This window comes from Sceloporus occidentalis, unplaced genomic scaffold (genome assembly GCF_023333645.1).
Source record: "Sceloporus occidentalis isolate IW3139 unplaced genomic scaffold, rSceOcc1.0.p SCAF_13, whole genome shotgun sequence".
NCBI classification, from domain to species: Eukaryota; Metazoa; Chordata; class Lepidosauria; order Squamata; family Phrynosomatidae; genus Sceloporus; species Sceloporus occidentalis.
In genome coordinates this window covers 3,180,733-3,202,037 of record NW_028316993.1, presented here as the reverse complement: position 1 = coordinate 3,202,037, position 21,305 = coordinate 3,180,733, and the positions used below count along the sequence as shown (strand labels likewise).

The 21,305-nt window shown below is 44.6% G+C and overlaps 1 protein-coding gene and 1 pseudogene across 2 annotated transcripts; one reads left to right on the top strand and one right to left on the bottom strand.

Annotated features, from left to right (window-relative positions):
• Positions 1 to 232: 232 nt before the first annotated feature.
• Positions 233 to 9,137, bottom strand: NFKBIB (NFKB inhibitor beta). The gene is made up of 6 exons (XM_089479457.1): positions 8,341 to 9,137; positions 7,325 to 7,430; positions 5,148 to 5,376; positions 4,380 to 4,468; positions 4,001 to 4,234; positions 233 to 3,482 (listed from the first exon to the last, which is right to left on the bottom strand). Exons 1-6 carry the CDS (start codon positions 8,748 to 8,750, stop codon positions 3,444 to 3,446), a joined length of 1,107 nt encoding a protein of 368 aa, XP_089335583.1. The 5' UTR covers positions 8,751 to 9,137; the 3' UTR covers positions 233 to 3,443.
• A 245-nt stretch (positions 9,138 to 9,382) lies between these two features.
• On the top strand, positions 9,383 to 19,803 carry LOC149304576 (NAD-dependent protein deacetylase sirtuin-2-like; annotated as a pseudogene). Its single transcript, XR_016271912.1, has 16 exons — positions 9,383 to 9,497; positions 9,629 to 9,711; positions 10,829 to 10,874; positions 11,573 to 11,689; positions 13,080 to 13,121; positions 13,325 to 13,431; positions 13,537 to 13,593; positions 14,423 to 14,491; positions 15,692 to 15,821; positions 16,186 to 16,245; positions 16,653 to 16,708; positions 17,282 to 17,358; positions 17,681 to 17,732; positions 18,224 to 18,291; positions 18,762 to 18,828; positions 19,009 to 19,803. The product of XR_016271912.1 is annotated as an NAD-dependent protein deacetylase sirtuin-2-like (transcript).
• The last annotated feature ends 1,502 nt before the right edge of the window (positions 19,804 to 21,305 follow it).

The following is a 21,305-nucleotide window of genomic DNA, read 5'->3' as shown; positions in this document are numbered from 1 at the left end:
CAGAACCAAGCTCACAAAAAAAGTGAGAAGGGAACTTGCTAAGAGTACACTCTGAGGATTAAGAGGAATGCCACCTGCCACCTCAAAGAAGCCCTCTGTGTAAAATGAGGGGCTGGCAACCTTGGAATCGCCCCATGGAATACTGTACACAGCAATTTAACAGTTTCCTCCATATATGTAGATGTTGAGCCCTGCATCAATTTAAAAAAAGCCATGACACTCACACAGAAAGGCACACAGAAATCCACAGCTTTTAATCAGATCTGTTTGGAGGGACCTACATAATACAATAAACACAAAGAGGCAGAGACAGAACTGAGTTACAGACATGGAATAAAACAACAAAGTCACAGGAAAACCACACTGTAGCTTCAAAACATCAAGCCACGGGGAATAGAGGAACAAATTCCTTAAGATGGGGCGGAGGAATTTGAAGTTTTGTATACAATGTGTGACAGTTTTCTCTTTGCTGAACAGGCAGAGGCTGTGTATACATTGGATGAGAAAATGCCTCACCAATCCAAAAAGCCCAGTGCGTTGTACAGCTTCAAAAGTCAGTTTATCAAATGCTGGCAGAATCCACACAGCCCCTCATTCATGTGGTCATGTCACCAACTCCAAAACAACTCTGCGCGGGACAAAACCACAGCCCTGGTTAGGCTAAAGGGCTACAGCTCCCAACATTGCTCACCAATGGCTGCTACAGTCCTCCAGCATCTACTCTAGAACAGCCTCTTTCAACATGGTGCCTTCCATCTTTGTTCAGACCCTCATCCACAACCAGCATGCAAAGGCTATGCTATAAGACCTCTGTCCTGCCTCCTACTCCAGTCTAAACTCCAACTTCCTGAAACAATCCATGGCCTACCTAAATGGTGGGTTTGCTGTTGGCCCTGATATATTGACCTCTGGATGTGTTCAGACTCCAATGCCCATCCCATTCCCTTCCTTTTCCCTCTCAGCTGAGTCTTCCTTCTTGCTGCCTCTGGGGTTGTAGAGTTCACCAGGCCCCATCTGATGGCCTGAGCAGTGTGAAAATGCTATGTATGTCACTAATGGTGACACAGCTTTGTTTACAGGGTAGAGAGGGTTTGGAGTGGCAGCTGTGCTAGTGAACACGCACACTCTGGCAAAACTGAAGCACAGAGCCCCCCACCCCCACCCCCTCTGCACCCGAAAGAAGAAGTGGAGCTGCTGACTTGCATTTATTCAAGAAGCCTACAAAATAAAGGCTGGAGGTTTCTCACGGAAGGTATTGTCTCTTCCTAGTTGAGGGCAGCTGGGACTGAGAAGTTTCCCAAGAAATGCATTCAAATGTCTCAGCCTGGCCTCAGAGCAGCTATTACTGTGGAAAGTTACCCTTTTTTCGGACTGCAATGATCACACTGCCTAGGGGACGCTGGGAACTGCAATCTAAAAACGTTAACTTTCCCAAAGACTAATCTTCCCAGACTAAGGGGGGGGGGGAGGCAGACTTTCTGGTTAGCAGTCATGAGAAAGACACTCTGCTAGGGCTGCAGTGTCCAATATTTTACCATCTTCCATTACTGAAAACAATACAAGCCATACCACATAAACTTTATGCATTATTCCCACCTTTTTTATATGGGGAAAGAAGCAGAAGCACATCCCGGGAGATGTTCAAAGTTAAGTCGAAGGCTTTCACGGTTGGCATCCTTAGTTTTTTGTGGGTTTTTCAGGCTATGTGGCAAAACAGGGCCACATAGCCTGGAAAACCCACCCTCCCGCACACAAAAAAACACCACTATACATCCCAGGTGTTTCCCATAGGCAGCAGAAACTACAGGCTGTGCATCACTCTGACCTTTTCACAGTTCCAATATGGCAGTCCTCTTGTCTGGTGCCCTCTAGAACTCTCCCTGTCTCAGGGGAGCCAAAAATACCTATATTTTAATGATGTTCTCACCATTCTTCCTCCCAGCCCCCCTAAAGGTAGCTCATCTGGCTCTGGTAGATATTAAGTATACTAGGGATGGGGAGACTGTGGTCCTGCAGGACTCCAACTCCCATGAGGCTTAGTCATCACAGCCACTGCTTAGCAATGCTTGCAGCTGTATCCCAAGAACATCTGGAGGGCTACATGCTCCCCATTCTTGACATATACAAAAGAAAGGATACAGTGGCATGAATCTAAAAGGAGAACATACACAGGGAAAGCAAGGGATAGGGAGAAACCATATAGCCAGGAGGAGGTAGAAAGCTAGAAAAGCATCTACATAGCTAGAATCAGCTTTGGGCTCTCACTAGCTCTTCTTGGAAAGAACTGCTCTTGATAGTGGTTTTACTTCTAGGAAAAGGAGGGGGGGGGAGACAAAGGAAGGTGATGATCCCTAACCTTAGAGGAGGGTTACCAGCTGGTTAGTGACACAATGAAAAAGCAGTCTTCACATAATCAGAGTCACAGCATGTCACAGATCCCGGGTTGGAGTCATTCCACAAGTTAGTTCTTGTTCCACCCACTGACAATGATATGGATCTCCCCTCCAGCTGCCATTCCCAGTCCCCTGCTTTTAGCGCCTATCAGTTCCCAATCCAAATCCTGCTTATCTTAAAAAGGCAAGAAACTAACTTTATCAGAGAGGAGGGTTTTAAAAGCAAACTCCAAGAAATAGAAAAAGGAAGCATGACAGAGTGTGCATGTATACTGACCCTGAATTATCCACAATGTGGTTTCAAGCACTCACGAGTAAATATGATGTTAATAAAACTTTTGACAAAAACCTGGTAACAGGTTCCCACATTAGGAATAAATCCTGTAAGTCCAGAACAATTCACACCTTGGGACTAGGGCTGCATCCACACTGCAGAAATAACCCAGTTTGACGCCACTTTTACTGCCATGGTTCAATGCTATGGAATTCTGGGAACTGTAGTTTGTTGTGGCACCAGAACTTTGCTCTGGTGCCACAACGAATTACTTCCAGAATTCCAGAAGCATTAAGTGGTGTCAAACTAGATTATTTCTGCACTGTGGATGCCTAGATGTGGATGACTGTCCCAGCTCCAGTGTTCACTAAGACCACATTTAAGACTGAGGCAAGATTCAGTAGGCAGAAATGGAAGTGGAGGGATCCGGAGAAAAACAAGAGATGTTCATTTCTGAGATGGAAAGGCAGCTGAAACAGGTATACCCCACCTCCCAAAGCATGCTCTTCAGTGCTGGATATCAAACATCAAAACAGACATAAATCGTGAGGACTTGGGAAACCAGACAGAAAAACAAAGCAACCACTGAGGTTACGTCGGAATGGGGCACAGGGATCTGCTAGACATCCGCAGCCTTGCCCTTATAAATAAAACAGATCTAGCTCACAGTGAAGATGCAGTTGCTACAGAAATCACAGCCAGCTGCCATGGTGGGAGGCATGTTTAATGGATCGGGGTCCCAGGGGACAAAGCGGTCTCCCCCTGAACTGGTCTTTCTAACGTCCACAGTTGATGACAATGTCGTCATACTCTTCCTGGGAAACCAAAAAATATTGTCAGTTTTACTTCCACAGGCTAGTGGGGAGAAAGAGAGAAACTTATCAGCTGAAATTGCACAACATATTATATCCACTATTTTACAATAAATAAAACATGCGCCCTGTATAAAAGCCTCCCTAGTAAATAAATAATAATTATATGTTAAAAGCTGCTTGAACAAAAATGTCTTTGCTTGCCTGTAAAAGGACAGGTAGAGGGCCAACTTAGCCTCTTGTGGAAGTGAGCTCCAGAGGGTTGGAGCAGCCATTGAAAAGGCTCTCTCCCGTGTCCTCACCAAGTGAGCATATGATGGTGGCAGAACAGAGATAAATTCTTCCCCTGAAGTTCTTAGGGCTCTAGCAGGTGTATGGGGAGATATGGTTTTTCAGACAGTCTGGACCTAAGCTGTATAGGGCTTTATATGTCATGACCAGCACTTTTGAGGTGAACACACACACTACCCTCAGGAACAAATTTTCCAAACACAGGTGTCTCCTCTGGAGATAAAACTCACCTCACTGTTGCTATCCAGGCTCTCCTCTGAGTCCCAGTCAGGCTCTTCTGAGCCAAAGGCTCGCAACAGCTGTGGGATTTTTTCATTGGGCCGATGGATGGCACTGTACATGGGGGTGTAGCCAACATACATGCGGGCTTCAGGGTTAGCTCCAGCACGTAACAGGTACTCTACCACTTCGGGGCTCTGTGACTCCACAGCCAGGTGAAGGGGGCTCCGGCCACAACTCAGCTCCTGCCAGCAAGAGAAAAGAAGGCGAGGAAAACAAAGAACATCCTGATAAGCTCCTAGGCATGACAAACATATGCGCATTACAAGTACAGCTTTGCACTGGATAGTTATACGTATCTATTTTATTGGTAACATCACCGAAACTAACCGGTTTGTTGAGATCTGATCCCCCAGAGATCAGTAGATTGACCATGTCCACGTCTTTTCGCAAAACTGCAAGATGCAGGGGTGTGAAGCCTACAGAAAGAGAAAGCAGGCAAATCTGTTGAAACTGAACCCAGATTCCTGACTGAAGAAACAACCCACCTTTTTGTTGCTGTTCTTATACATGCGCACCCTGCATGTTGAAATCCCACATAGATAACTTCTAGAGCACAAATGTGTTTTGTGTTGATAATTTATATCATTTCGATTGCAACATTCAGAGTTTTCTTTCTTGAGTTAAAAGAAATTACTGATAAAGGACAGAGCAACAGGAACAAAGGCAGATTTAAAAGAAAGATACAGAAAGGGAGGACAGAATAATGTAATACAGACATATGTAAAGCTCAGAAAACCTTCACTAGAGGCAGCAAAAGCCCATCTATGCCATCCCCAATTCTCCACTGGCTGTCTAGACCTTAAACATTTAGGCTTAAATGTAAGGTTAGTCCTAACTATAGGAAACACAGAGAATCATTAAAACTTACATGGGTGTTGACTAATGAACTTTCCACTAATTCAATGTGTCTAACTGTGAGTTACAACTGGCCTTAGAAAACTTGTGCCGATTGTCTTCTCCTTACCCATTCCCCCCCATAACCATGAGGACTACAAACTTGATTAAACTTCCTCTTGCGTAGCCCAACTAATTCCATGTTACATCCAAGGGAACAGTGCAAATTATTCCTGAAGGGGAGGGTCCCAGGAAAGATACCATCATAGTTGGTGCAGTCCAGCTGGGCCCGGGAACTGTTCCCTTCACAAGGCCTTTGTCCCATGGCTGGTGCCAGCAGTTTCTGTGCACAACCCCGCTGTCCTTCCCGGCATGCCAAGTGTAGTGCTGTGTGTCCTCCTTTCTCTTGCACAGATAGACCGGCTCCTGCTGAGACTAGCTTGCCAACGAAATCAGATGCCCCCAGAATGACTGCAATGTGGAGCGCCGTCTGGGAACAGAGACATGAGTGAAATCTTTAGCCTGATGGTAGTGGTTTTTCAAAGGCCACCTATGCGTCTAAAAAGAATCCAGCATACAACTGAAGCAGAGAAGGCTTTGTGTAGCAGGGAGCTGAGTGACAGGAACAAAGAACACAGAAAGCTTATGGGCCATAGAGGCTGGAAGCTACACCAAAGCCATGCTCCAATCCTAAGGACTGGACCACAACTTTGGCACAGCCTCTGGCCTCTTAGGACGCATGCATCATTTAAACAGCATACCTCCGAAGTGACCCGAGGCAGCTTTATTTTGTCTTGTCGGTACAGGCCCTTAAACTGCCAAACTATTTCTTCATTTAGTCCAATACTCTGACTGGCAGCAGTTCTTCATGTTTTCTCAAGGAAGCAAGTGTCTCCTCACACCACCTGCTATCTCATCCTTTTAACTGGAGATGCCACATGTTGAACTAGGACCCACTGAAGGCCAAGAACTAACTTTACCACTAGCTGATGGGCTTGCACTTAAGAGTCTGAATAAAGGATTGACTTAAAGCCCAGGACTGTCAATCCTGACTGGGAAAGCCCTCCAGGGACTGTTTCACATCAAATGTGACTCAGTTCTTTTTAACTACAAACGTCAAGGACTGGTACTAAGACTTCTGTATGCAAAGCAGGTGCTCAGCTACTAAGCTATGGTTCCTCTCTAAGCAAACTTTAGCAATGTGTGTCTTTTCTCTGTGCGTCAGGCAGCCAAAGATACAAGAGAACAGGAGAGGTGTCTGTCTCGATGGCCTGTTACAGACTGCCAAAATAAAGCTGCTTCGGGTCTCTTTGGAGGTATGCTTTTTAAATGATGCATGCATTCTAAGAGTCCGGAAGCTGCACCAAAGCTGCACTCCAGTGCTTAGGAATGGAGTGTGGCTTTGGTGCGACCTCTGGACTCTTAGGACCCATGCATCATTTAAATAGCATACCTCCAAAGAGACCCGAAGCAGCTTTATTCTGACAGCCTGTAACAGGCTGACAATTCCTGCACAACTCTGGATCTACTATTGTTTTCATTTATGCCCCACTTTTCCCCCAAATAATGGGACTCAAGGCAGCTGACAACGTATTTTTAAAAATACAAATCCAAAACTTTGCAAAAGCATTAATAAAAGTATACACATAATAGTTAATAACATTTAAACAGTTTATAAAGTTAAAACGTTAAACATTAAAAATATTAAAATTCAATAAAAGATTACGCACAAGCTTTAAAGGCAGAACTGCGGAGCATTAAAAGCTGTTAGTAAAAGCCTGTCGGCACAAAAATGTTTTGATCTACCGCCAGAAGGAGAAAAGAGCAGAGCCTTCCTGGCCTCTCTAGGGAGGGAGCTCCAAAGGCTGGGAGCAACCTTTAATTTAGCACATTAAAGGGAAATGAGATGCAGAACTGGCATCCTGTATGTTTTGAGGTACCACACAAACATATTGGTCCTATACAGCTTAGGCTCAGAGTATGGGATGCTCCCCTATAAACCAAATAATAGGGCCTTTTCTAGATACTCTTCTCCCATTACATCTCTTGTCAAAGATGAAGCTACAACTAGAAAGAGGGCCTCTGTAACTGAGAATGCTTCTTAAAGAGGTCAGCTCAGTCCCTTTCTAGGCCACATATTAAGACAAACAATTACTTTAATTGTACCTGCTGCTCTAATTGCTATTTTTGCTGGCATCTTATTATTTTTACCTGTTCTTTGCTGCAGTCATTTTGAAAAGAATGTGATTTACCTCCCTTTGCCATTATTCTTACTGAAATGTTTTAACCTTGGTTTTTTCCCACCTAAAGATTTTAATTGAAAACTGAATATATGATTTCTAATTAGTAACAAGCAAACTGTAGTTTTGGCTGTGTGGTTTTGAAGGAAGGAGACGCAAGATTCATGCAATGAAAAGCAAAGTGTTTCTCAACCCAACCTGTCCAAGGTCGTTCTGAATGTCCAGGTAATCCGTCCCTTGAGTGTATTGGAGGATGGAATCCAGAAAGGCCTCGTGTTCGTGGATGACCGCCAAGTGGAGAGCCCTGGAGGCAGCAGTAGAGAACAGATACTGTTAAGAAGGCAAAACTCGGAGGCATGAAAACATGACTGATAATTTGAATATCTAAGTCCTCCGGTGGAACGCTATGGCCAGCTTTAACTCAAAGTTGCACTGAAAGAGATTATTTGTAGAGAGAATGCTCTTACTAGGCCTTTGTAGCTCCTTCAGCACAGTTCTATGGCCAGGGTCTGTTGGACGTTGACCACAGAGTTGCCCTGGAGGACCTAGAGATTCCTAAAGGGAACACTCTACTAGGCCTTTGTAGCTCCTCCAGTGCAGTTCTATGGTCAGTGTCTGCTGGGCGTTGACCATAGAGTTGCCCTGGAGGACCTAGAGATTCCTAGAGAGGTGTCCTCACAGGTAAAAACATGGTGTTTTTGTTGTTATCTGCAGTTTTTCCATATTCACGGGGCACAAGAAAGGCCTGTGCCATGGAGTCCGTCTCCTCTGCCTTTAACAGAGCGCAGGGTGGCAGTGTGCGTACGCATGTGTCTCCGTCTTTGTTGACGAAGCCCAGGACGTGGAGGAGCCAAGCCAAGTGGGCCACGTATTACACTCTGTCAAGTGGAGGGCTTTTTTTATGGCCGGCACCCATAGATCTTTTGGTGGGGTTTTGGGGCTTATGTGGCCATGTTCTGGAAGAGTTCATTCCTGACGTTTTGCTGGCATCTGTGGCTTTTGGCACCTTCAGAGGAGAAGATGGCAGCCACAGATGCTGGCGAAACGTCAGCAATGAACCCTTCCAGAACAGGGCCACGTAGCCCCAAACCCCCCCCCCCTCCCAAAAACCTCTAGTATTAGACTCTCCATCTTGGCCAATAGAAGCCGCGGCTCCTTTTGGAGAGAGACCCTCCGCTGCGATGGGAGCGTGGGGAGGCACCGTGCGCACGTACGTGTCTCCGTCTTCGGTGACGAAGCCCAGGACGTGGTGGAGCCAGGCCTCAGGGGCCACCGCCACCGAGGCCTCGCTCTTCTCCAGGCGCACGGCCTGCACCGCTTCCACGATGTCGCCCAGGCCCTCGTCGCCCGCCAAGGAGTCCCCGAGGGCCGAGTCCAGGCGCTCCAGCTCCTCTTCCTCTTCCTCTTCCTCGGGGAGGGCTTTCTTAGGCTCCCCGCCAGGCCTCATCTCCACGCGGCCCGGGGCCCCCAAGAGGCCTGCTGCCGCTGCCTCCTCCTGGAGCTGCCCCAGCTGGCCTTCGCTCAGGGAGCCCAGGCCGCTGTCACACCAGTCGTCGCCGGCTTCCCCTCGCTTGGGCTCCTTGCTGGGCCCGCTCTGGGCGCTCTGCCCGGCCGAGGAGGCCATGCTGAGGGCAGTCGACTACCAGAGCGGCCTCGGCGGCCTCAGGGCCATCGGGAGCCCTCCAAGAGCGCAGAGCCCGCTCCTCAAGCGCCTCTTCCAGACGCAGGCGCCATTTTGGAGCAGCCCGGGGAATTCCCCAAAACAAGCCTCTGACTGTGTCGCATTCACAGAGGCATGCCGGGAGCGGTAGTCTTTCCGCCTCGCTTGGAACCCTGGGAGTTGTAGTCCCATTCGCGTCAACATCCGGGTACTGCGCCGTTTAAAACTCTCGTTCTCCGGACGCCATTTTGTCCGCCTTCGCCTCTCGAGACACTTGTTTACTACTAATCGTTTAATAAATATTGAATGTTTATCTACTTATTTAAAAGTTAAATGTATTATATTTAACGTTTAAATAATTACAAATGAATAAACATAAATAGCCCACAGCGTAACAGTTTCAATCCCTTTAATTATAGCCAGCCACGCAAGGCATGCCGGGAGAGCGTGTCCTCCCTTTGCAGAACTGTGATTGGTCGACATCGACCTCGTGGTAAAGCTCAGCGATTTTGTTTCTTGTGGTGATAAATACCGCAGTGCATGCTGGGACGCTGCGTTCTCATTGGTGGAGACTACCCTGCCTCTGCCGCAATGCTTTCTGGGGGTTGTAGTTTTCCTCTGAGAGCGACAAGCTCTGCTCTAACCCCGGTTGCTTCCCTTCTGGTGCCGGAGTCCGCGGCGGCGGGGGATCTTCCATGGACAAACGGGAAGGTAGCTAAGGGCCGGGAGGGGTTTGGGGCGTAGTCCGACGGGGAAGGCGGCGAAAGGCCTACTGAGGCCTACTAGGCCTCCTCTCTCCCGCTGAGGCAACCGCCGCTTTGTTATGTTTTCTTCGGTCACAGACCCGGGAAACGCCGCCGCCGCCGCCGCTGCCGCCGCCTCCTCAGACGCCGCCGCAGAGAGGGACTCGGGCCCAGGCTCCTGGGTGAGGAGAAGAAGAAGAACCGGGGCCTGAGTTCGAAACCAGGCCGAGGGGTCCATTCTGCATCATTTCTCTCTACCTACGCTGTAGAAATCAAACAGATGACAGCACTCGCCCAACGGGAAACAGTATTGGCCCATAGGGGATCATTGGGCAATATTGGCCCATAGGGGATCATTGGGGATTGCTTGCCCATAGAGATACATTGGGGGACACTTGCCCATAGGGAAACATGGGTGGCACATGCATATTAACCTACTAATCCCTATTGACAAGTATTCCCCTATGTTTCCCTATGGGCATCTGCTTCTCACTCTTCCCTAATATTCGGTGTTGATCTATGTATTCCCCAGTGTATCCCTATGGGCAAGTATGGTTTCCCTATGGGCAAGTATTCCCCTATATTTCCCTATGGGCAAGTATTCCCCAGTGTTTCCCTATGGGCAAGTATTCCCCTATGTTTCCCTATGGGCAAGTATTCCCCTATGTTTCCCTATGGGCAAGTATTCCCCAGTGTTTCCCTATGGGCAAGTATTCCCCTATGTTTCCCTATGGGCAAGTATTCCCCTATATTTCCCTATGGGCAAGTATTCCCCAGTGTTTCCCTATGGGCAAGTATTCCCCTATGTTTCCCTATGGGCAAGTATTCCCCTATATTTCCCTATGGGCAAGTATTCCCCAGTGTTTCCCTATGGACAAGTATTCCCCTATGTTTCCCTATGGGCAAGTATTCCCCTATGTTTCCCTATGGGCAAGTATTCCCCTATGTTTCCCTATGGGCATCTGCTTCTCACTCTTCCCTAATATTCGGTGTTGATCTATGTATTCCCCAGTGTATCCCTATGGGCAAGTATGGTTTCCCTATGGGCAAGTATTCCCCAGTGTTTCCCTATGGGCAAGTATTCCCCTATGTTTCCCTATGGGCAAGTATTCCCCTATGTTTCCCTATGGGCAAGTATTCCCCAATGTTTCCCTATGGGCATCTGCTTCTCACTCTTCCCTAATATTCGATGCTGATCAACGTATCCCCCAATGTTTCCCTGTGGACAACTCAGAATTGACAATTTGGAGCTTCAGTCCCTAATCTCTGCTCTTTCTCCTGTCCCTGTTTTCATTTCAGGATTCAGATTCTGATGACGAAGGTGGAGCTTCCAGTCTGACTGAAAGTAGGTGGCCCTTTTGGGGCGTTGATGCACATTTTAATTTAGTGATACAAAAGGAACCCTTATGTACAAATCGGGGCCAAATATATCTACTACTCGATTATGACAACCTGCTACCATTACCTTATCCAAGTGTGTGTTGCCTAAAGAATCTGTGGCTAGAGTAAATAAGACTTGTGATATCTAAACCACAGGCTTTAGCTTCTCTTTTGCAGAACAGCCAGTATAGTGGCAGGGATTATATATTTGGGCCTTGCTTGACCCTTCGTTTCCTGGGACGGTGTTCTGAATTGGTTCAGTATCTAGGAACATCATATTTCTAGGTATCTGGAATGTTTGTCTCCAGGTTAACAATCCATATTCTTCTTGTGGTATTGTTAATTTCATTCATTCATTCATTTGTTGTATTGTTAAAATATGAAACATCAGAGTTCTCTCTGCCTTACTGTTCAGATCCAGAGTTTCTCCAAAATGGGTAACACAACCAATGAGGCTATTCTTTGCTTTTCCTATAGTCTATTGTTATGTGAGGCTGTCTTGTTTGGCTGCAGGATATGTTACGCTTCAGAACTGGCATTTTATTGAACTGCTAGTAGGATTGGATAGTGAGCTTTTGAACAACACAGGAACTTCCTTCAGGCATGAGCTCAGTTTCTGAGAGCCATTGTGGCTAGCTTTAAAGATTTCTTCTTCTTTTTCAGTGGACTTCTTGCGAAATCTGTTGTCCCGGACATTAAACTTGGGCAGCGAGAAGCCCGAAAAGGTGCTGGATGAGCTGACATTGGAGGGTGTGAGCAGATTCATGCTGACTGATAAATGTAAGCAAGTTCTCCCTCTGAATCTGGGTTGGGATGTGGACAGGAGCAACTGTTTTCATACTCTGCTTCTTTAGTTCCTTGGGGCCTCAGCTTCTCAAGCAACCATACAGTGCTGAGATAAAGTGGTACCAAGGATAAGCTGAAACAAGCAGACCAGTATCTCAGCTAATGCTCCTATGTATATGCAGTGGTTTTTATTCTTCTGGGTATGGATGAGAAGTATAGTTAAATCTACTTGTTTCATAGGGCTACCATCAATCAAGAGTAACTCATAATCAGGTTTAGACAACAAGATGGGGCAGAGAACTACAGGAACCCTTATTTATCATGTTGAGCTGCATGCTGGCCCAGGTTGCTTAATTCTTGCTTGCACAGAGATTTTTTCCCTCTGCTTATTGTGTCTTCTGGATGTGAATAGCTTCATCTCCCTGGTTTGTTTCTCTTCCCCCCAAAACATAAAAACAAACCATAGATTTATTCCCTAGTCTGTTGGAAAACAAACAAACCAGAAAAGAGAAAGTGCCCCCATTCAGATGACATGATAAGCTTTGCTCCATCATCTATTTATTTACTCCCTCTGCAGGCAATTGAGTTGAGCACGTGCTGCTTATGACTGAAAAACCAATGTTTTTGAGATTCTCTAAGATGTTGTGTCACCCAACTATGTCCTATTTTTTTCTGTCAGATTTGTGTATCAAGCTCCTTTTTATGTGGCCAGAATAATGGGTTTAGTTTTTACATGGATGAATGAGTTTAGAATTACAGTCTGCCCGCCATATCCGTGTGTTCTTTATCCATGCATTCAAGCATCCATAGCTTGAAACCCATATATAATTTAAAAAGCGAACCTTGATTTTGCCATTTTATATAAGGGACATCATTGTATTTAATGGGACTTGGGCATCTACGGATTTTGGTATCCATGGGAAGTCCTGACAAGGGCCCACTGTACTTGTTTCTGTTGATGAAGAGGAGTGGAAGAAATGGCTTATGGTTGAGAATTGAGATATGAGTGTGAAGAGGAGAAACACAACTTTTGTCTCGCTAATCTTGAATGAATACTGTTATCGGGATCCACTCTTACATTTGGTTATCTTGCATTGGAGCATTCATTTCTCCCATTTTAAAGATGAGGAGTTCAGTTTGACAGAAAGTAAGGTTTCCAAGGCATAAGTTCTTGGGTTAGCAAGGAATGTGAATCTTGTATTCTTAGATCCATTATTTTCTTTTCTGAGTCCCTTCCTTTGGATGTTTTAACTAAAGGCTCTCTTCCTTTTGGTATCTACCCTAAAACACAGTTTAGCTAACTAAGAACATGGTGGGAAATATGGACGAAGTATTGTCAAGCATGAATGGATGCATTTAACATGTGCCTTCCTTTCTTTCTCAGGCAAGAAAGTAATATGTATGGTTGGAGCAGGAATCTCGACTGGTGAGTGTAACAGTGGCTGTACTGCACTCTCTATGATTTATTATCTGTCTGTCTCTGGTTTATTTTCATAGAAAGTGAACAGCTGGGCAGAGTGTGCTTTTGAGTGACAACTGCTATGAAAACTACGGAGTGGGACTTCTGAATTCTCTGTGGTTCTTTTTCACTGTCTGAATTTATTGATGAAATCCCTTTGTCCCTTCCAGCTGCTGGGATCCCAGATTTCCGCTCCCCAGGTACAGGGCTCTATGCCAACCTGCAGCAGTACAACCTGCCATACCCTGAAGCCATCTTTGAGATCGGCTACTTCAAGGTACTAAACTGAGTCCCCTGCCTGCATCTGACATCAGCTACAGTAAATTCATTCTTGAGGTTTTTTTCTTTGTGCTACTAGTTCTGTTTCTCTGTCTTGATTTAGCAACACCCAGAGCCATTTTTTGCATTGGCCCGAGAGCTGTATCCAGGACAGTTTAAGGTAAGCCTGTTGTTTCTCACTTAGAGCACTGCTGAGGTAGGGGACTAGAAATTAAATGTCTTGGAAGGGCTTTAATGGTGAGGATTCTAAAGATCTCTCCCCGGATTTGAGCCACTACTGTGACTTCTACCTTGTGATTTTCTTTTTTGCACTAATCATAGTCTGTTACAATGATTGAGAAAGTGGTTGTTTCCAATAGTAATTTTCAAGTAGTTGGGTGTTTTAAAATAGTTGGAGGTTATTTGGAGTCTGATTTGATGGGATTAAAGAATAAAAAAGTAGATTTCATACCTCCTTTATGGCATATAACAGCAAAAGTAGTAGTGTGCCTGGACTATGTAAAAATATTTGCAGTTCTGGTTTGAAAAGCATGCAGAGTTTTTCCTTCTGTCTTGGATAGTTGAATGAATGTGGCACTTGGATCCAAGAGGATCTTCCTGTGGATGGGAGAGGTCTGGAATACTGGGCTGTATAATGTTCTTTCAGAATCCCCCCCCCAAACCTTTTTAGCTGTGTAAAACCAACCAAGTTTGTTGCCTTCTCAGTAGTGTTTGCTCTGGATTTTGGGAGGTCTCTAGGCTTGGCACCTTCTCTTCAGGGCCCCCTTTTTTGTACATTGTTCCTGCCACTCACCCATTACCTCTGGACCCAATTTGAGCAACTAGAAGAGTAGTTCCCACTCCTTGTGTGCTTGAAGAGGGCAGGTAGGCAGCAATAGCAAGGAGAAACTGCAGAACCAGAAGGATCTAGGAAGAGCTCATGTCAATGTCTGCCTACTTCCTTTACTTCTGAGAAGTACAGATTTAATCCAAGTTTTACTCTGTTTCAGCCCACAGTTTGTCACTACTTCATGCGTCTCCTAAAGGAGAAAGGACTGCTGCTACGTTGCTACACACAGGTGAGTGAACGTACCCTTCTCCTTGGAAAAGAAAGAGAGCAGTTAACCTTCTCTTACAGTTGTCTTGCCCAAATGTGTGTGTGTGTTTTTAAATCTGCAACAATTGGAGAGAAACCTCTGATCTTGGTGGCATTTCCTAGAGTCTGTGTAGGTGGCTAGCTTTGATAAACACAAGAAAAGAAAAGTCCAGTTAGTGGGTTCAGGATGATGTAACTAAAGTGTTAGTCCTGAAGGATTTATCAATAGAGAACCTGAAGTGGGGTTGGGGTTAAAAAATATTAGAAAGTACTGCAGTTAGAAAAGTGATTTGGGAGCAAAGCATTTTCATAAATGAGGGAATGAAATTCAGGTCTGTAGCAGTTCATCAAGGGGTTCCGAACTTAAGCACATGATTCTGGTTATCATCTGGTTCAGATCCTGGTTATCATAAAGAAAACCTGGTTCAATACAGAACTTAAAAACACCAGGAAAAGAGGTAATGAGTGCAGTATTGCCTATCCTTTTTGTGTTGCTTGAAAGCACTGTGGGCAAAAGTGCCTGGGAGCAGCAAGAAATAGAGGGCAAAAAGTCAGAAGACTGTAATCCCTCTTAGTGATATTTCTTCTAGGGATAAAAGATTTTCGTCACCTAGTGGACAAAATCCCGATGGTTACCCAAGTACTGGTTGTAGTAAGAATAAGGCAAGGAGAATCGAGTAGCAGGAGGAAAGAGTTGAATGCATTCCTGATGAAACACCCTTTGATGGCTGGCTGAAACATGCTATAACTTCTGGTATGTAGGAAGCAGTTTCCACTCCAACAGCAGGCTGCATCTTGAATTTCAGCCAGAAATTGGCTGAAAAGCAATCTTGGAAGTTTTCTTCCAAGTTCAGTTCTAATGCTTTGTTGGAATTGAAGCCCTTGGCAATATGTCAGTGGGCCACTGGTTGTCAGAGAGAGATGGAGGAGTATAAAGTGTATATATGGAACTGATTGACCCAATGCTGACACCACCTCCCTCAAAATTAACAGTTCTGCTGGTAGGAGTATGATTCCCATTGTTTTGTGTTGTTAGAGAGAGGTGAAGATTTAGCCTATGGAGTAGGAAGAGCATCTCTTCAAATAGTCCTAAATTTTTGTTGCCTCTATTCACTTTTAATGCCTGACAGGCTTAGGTTATTGTTCCCACCCATTTATTTTAGACAATTTATTTATGTCCCAGAACATTGATACATTGGAACGGGTAGCTGGTCTGGATACTGAAGACTTGGTAGAAGCTCATGGCACCTTCTTTACCTCCCACTGCATCAGCTCTGCCTGCAAGAAGATGTACAGCTTGGAGTGGATGAAAGGTGATGCTATGGAATGAGTTGGGTGGAGGTTGGGAGGGAGTTGTCAGGTGTCTTCTATGGAGGATCAAAGAGGTATTTAGAACAAACAGAACTTTCTTCAGAAGCATCCTGTAGTCTCTCTTGAGCATTTCCTTGATATTTCAAGGTAGAGAGGAAACATTTGTGACTGCTTAGTATCAACAACATGGGTATTGTGTGAATGGCTTCCTGAAAGAGTAGCTCTTTGTGGAATGGGAATAAGAGCTGAAGGTGTGCAGGGAGGGGGGGAGCAGATAGGACAAAAGAATGTGCACGCTGGCAATTGTCTGCATTCATTTACATTTTGTATCATTATACTGTAGATCACTTTTCTGTTTTCTTTCAGAAAAGATCTTCTCCTCTCTCATCCCCAAATGTGAAAAATGTGAGAGTATAGTGAAGCCAGGTGAGCATCCCCTTTGAAAAGTTCCTTTTATAACAGCAGTCACTCTACTGGTAGCACCTTTTGGCAAAATGCTTTTTGATTTCTATTTTGGCAGATAGGATTTGGAATTGGCCGTTGTGCTAACAATTGAGTTCAGCGGCCAATACTCTTATTTTGCATAATTGATTCTTCTTTTGTGAAGACCTGTCTGAAGTCTTCTGGAAATCATATCTAGCAGCAAGTCTTGCTTCAGAGACTTCAGATGATTTTCATTGTATAAGCCGATCTTCATAGTCATAAGGGTTAGAAACATGTTCCTTTATTTCTTTTCATAGAAGGCAGGATATTTTTGTAACCTAGTCCACAGAAACCTAGCACACATGCAGCCCTGACCAACGATAAAGTCTCTTTCCCTGCCCTTTATTCAGATATCGTGTTCTTTGGGGAAAATTTGCCCTCCCGTTTCTTCTCACTGATGGATTCAGTAAGTACTTTAGGCCAGGGTTCTAGTAGCCGCATGTATACATGTCCACAAAGGTCCATGGCCTCTAGATCAACAAGAATTTTTTTCACACATACAGTAAACATTGAACTGGCATGATTTGAAAGTAAACTTTGTATATTTGTATATTTTTTTATACACTATGAAGTGTATTTTAGCTTATTTTACTGTACTGCAGTTTTGTGGTTGGAAATCACTTCCCATGTAGGATGGCACCATTTAATGCGTTACATGCATTTCAGCTATCTGTGGTTTTCCTCTCTGCTGACTAGCTATAATTGCTTATGGCTTCCTGGGCTTTGAACTTCAAGCTTTCCCATGAACAATAATGAACATAGCCATGTTAGGACAGTGTGACTTGTCTAGGTCAGCATTACTGATAGCTTTGTAAAACTGATGTATGAAAAGAAGGCAGATTGCCACATGGCATGATTTGAGAAAGATAGGGAATGGGGGAGGTGATTAAGCTTGGAGACCCCATGATAGTATTTTTGTTGTGTGCATAGTCTTTGGCAACAACCCTCTATCTCATCTCTCCTTCCTAACTATTTTTAGGATTTCTGCAATGTGGACTTGCTTATTATCATGGGCACCTCTCTTCAGGTCCAGCCCTTTGCCTCACTTGTCACCAGGTAGGTGAATTTTTTCACTGTGAACATGATAGAGGGCTTTTGGTATCCATTGCAGTTTGGTAGGACCACTGTGGATACCAAGATCCATGGATGCTATATGCTAAGTCCTGCTATATACAACGATGGAGTAAAATAGTTTTCTTTATATAAAATGGTGAAATCAAGGTTTGTTGTTTGGATTTTTATTTAATATTTTCATGTCATGAATGATTGAATCTGTGGATGCAGAATCTGTGAATGTGGTGGGCCAACTGTAAGACCAAGGGGCGATCTTTACTATTCAAGGCATCCTGTTTACATCTTTCCCCCGTTCCTCTTCCAGAGTACCCACAAATACACCACGGCTGCTTATCAATAAGGAAAAGACTGGAGAGGTGAGGCGAGGTTTGGTTCATACTTCCTCTGTTGGACGTTGAATTGGTTCTCAGTGATACGAGTATATAACCTTGGATGCTTTAGTGAGAGTAGGGAGGACGTTGTCCTACCCCCATCCTCTGCCATATCTTTAATAGGAAGGATGGGATGCATAAGCAAGGTTGAGCAGGTTTGATTTTCATACTCTGCAGCTCCTATAACTTAGTTGAGAAATTACAGAATACTTAGCAAGCCAAAATTCTGGGAAGATTATTTTCACAGCCGATTGTTGGTGAAGGGAGATATGTTGTGGCTGTATGAGAAGCATGCTCACAACTCCAAGCCACTTGTGCAAATCATGTAGGGACAGGATTGGGATAAAGTATTAATAAAAACTTCCATCTGAAGATGATACAGCAAGTTGTATACTACAATGAAAGTTAATACCTAAAAAAGCATTCCCCCAAGAGTAACAGCCATTATCATGGTATTGCTTTCTGTCTCATTGCAGAGTGACCCTGTCATGTCCCTGATGGGCTTCGGATGTGGGATGGACTTTGATTCAGAAAAGGCATACCGGCAAGTAATAACAAAGACTCAAGATGGGCTGTAGCAGATGGTGGGAATATAAACCAAAGATGCCTCAGTTGGATTCTGGGGCTGGAGTGCTGGATGTTGTGCTGCCAAAAGTGGTAAATAGATAGTGTCAAGGTTTCTAGGCAAAAGGAATCTGGAGCTTTGTACAATGGAGTTCATCCCAGTGATAGATGTGCCGTAGTCCTGATGCTTTATTGGTGTAAGTTGTAGTGGAGGCCAGTGACAGATGCTGAGTTCATTGGCTGGTACTAGAGAAGCTGTCCTCAGTGTTTTCTCACTCACCCCATCTGCTGTATGGGAATAATAAAATGCCTTACATTAAGATGTTTTTGTCCTGTTCACTGAGATGTATGTGAATTGCTTGGTATACTTGGAAACCAATGGAAAATACAGTTCACTGACTCATTTCTTATGGGGAGAACCTTATACCCTCCTGTCTTCTCCTCTCTCAGGGATGTTGCGTGGATCGGAGATTGCGATGAAGGCTGCTTTGCTTTGGCAGAGATGTTGGGATGGAAGGTATGTGTCTTGGTATGGGTTCATTGGGGTGCATCCCAAACACCTAGTGAGAAATTAACTGAGTTCCTCTTTGCTTCCACCTTGTATTGTAGAATGAGCGGGTTGCTATCCATGCACAGGTTACTTTTTCATCCATCTCTTGGTTATATTTCTAGCTTTGTTTCCTTTTTTCCTCCACAGAAAGAGCTGGAAGAACTGGTGAGAAAGGAGCATGCTGCCATAGATGCTAAATCAGGGCAGGCTGTTGGTGATGGGGCAAGTGCCTCCGTTCTCCAGTAAAGGACCAGCAGCGGAATCCATCCCCAAAGAAAGAAAAGCTTCCTCACAACAAAGATGAATGAAGAGCTTGGACCCAACTGGGGGACCCTTTCTGTGGATGAATTAAAAATCAAAACCGCCATTGGCTGAGCGATCCTTGTGGCTTGCAGACTTCTCTGACTTGTCTTACTTCAGGGACTGGATCAGAGCAGGGATTAGACAAAGGCTTTTGTTTAGGAGATCAGTGGGGAATCCAAGAGAGTGTGATGAACTGTGGAGTGATTAAAGCCAAGGCAACACTCCTAGAAGTCTTCTCTACTGACTTGGGGAGTGCTTGCTTGGAAGTCCCACTGAATTGCTGAAACTATGGATGTGAGGTCAGGTGGATAAATCAGCAATGCACATGTTTATTTTATTTTAATGTTAATTTACAGCAGATCTGTGAAAGAAAATGGTTCTAATTGGGGGTGATGTTGAGTGGTTGGACAAAGCAGCCTTGATCTTAACCCTACCTCCCTGCACTTACTCTTGGGAAGTAGTTCTGGCCTGGTCAAAGAAGGCAGCTGTGGGAAGTGATGTTTGAAGTTATTTGTTCTATCTATCTTTATCTATCTTGAAGGACAGTAATTTTAGCAGTGTGTGTTGAGCTGTTGCCCCTGTCATTTGCATTAAGCTGTCATAATGGCAATTAAATTCAAGCACCTTGATACTAGAAAAGGATATTGTGTCTTTTTCTGCGTGTGTGACCCAGCTTCTGCATGCACTTCCACAGGTACGAGTCTGGCTTCTTTGCTGGGGACTGTTTGGTTGTCAGTTGCAGTAAGGAAGATGCTAACCTATTTTATGTGTTTTCATTTTTGTTATATTCCTTTGTGTCAACTCTGTCACGATGAATGCGCTTATCATAGCATTTTCCTGGCAAGAAGAGATTTGCTGTTGCCTTCTTCTGAGGCTGAGAGGGTTTAACTTTGCCCAAGGTCACCTGATAGGTTTCTAAAACTGAGCGGGGATTTAAACTCTGGTTTCCCAAAATTCTAATCAAATCCTCAAATGACTGCAACTTAGGGCCATTTCAAATTGGCATATTTGCTTCTGGAGGAAACGTCAAGCTAAAACCCCAATTTTTTTTGCTCAGTGCAAAAAAGCAAAAATGCAGAATGGTATGATGCCTTCATTTTGGCCCTCCAGGCTATTCTTTTCCTCCTGCACCAAGTCATTTGTGTAATTTTACAAGGAAGCTGTACTTGCCAAGTAGTGATGAGCTTGGCTATATCCTAACTTTGGTTTACTCCTCCAGAGAATGAGGTGCTGGTACTTACTGTGAAGGTTCATTCTTGGATGGCCCAGAGGAGTAATCCAACCCCTCCCTAATTGTGGCTGCATAAATTGTGGGAGCCAGTGTAGTGTATTGGTTTGAATATTGAACTAGGACACTGGGAGACCAAGATTCAAATCCTGGCTCAGCTGTGGAAACTCACTGGGTGACACTGTCTTCACCCTCTGAAGGAAACTTGCCAAGAAAACCCCATGAAAGGTTTGCTTTAGGGTCGCCATAAGTCGGAAACGACTTGGAGACACACAACAATACATAATTAGATAAGCGAACATAAAGGAGAAACACATGGCAGATTTACACACAGTGCATAGGACTATAGCAGGCTTTGGAATGAAACAAATGGAGGCCCAGGAGTTTACAGTCATAACTGAAAGAACTTTGGACTTAAGAACTCCTGGTACATATGCTGCCAAAGGGGAATAACGCAACTGTTGTGGATTGTTCATTTGGGCTATTTAAGAATAAACCTTGATGGTAAGTCCCAGCCCCTCAGCGCATCTCAAGTGGGGACTTTTGATCTGTCTGAATTCAGCTGCCTTTGTTTACAGCAGTAGTAGACACTGACATAGCCAGAGGTTGCTTTTAGAGGCATAGCAGGGGTGGACAAGTGTTGGAAGGTAGCCACAAAAGTATTGTGTATCTATACTAACCCTCTCTATCTAGTTGAATATATCTCTATATGTCTAAAATAGCTACTCATATAACAGAAGTGTCAGCATTCTTACCATATGTGAGGATCTGCCTGCAAAATCAAACACAACAAGCAACAAATTAGATGGGGTGGCAACTTTTACAGCAGTGAGGAGACCCCATTCTGATGTCCCCACCAACCAGACCTTCCAAAGTGGCAGAAAAGGGAACAGGGACTGTTTTTAGGAATCTG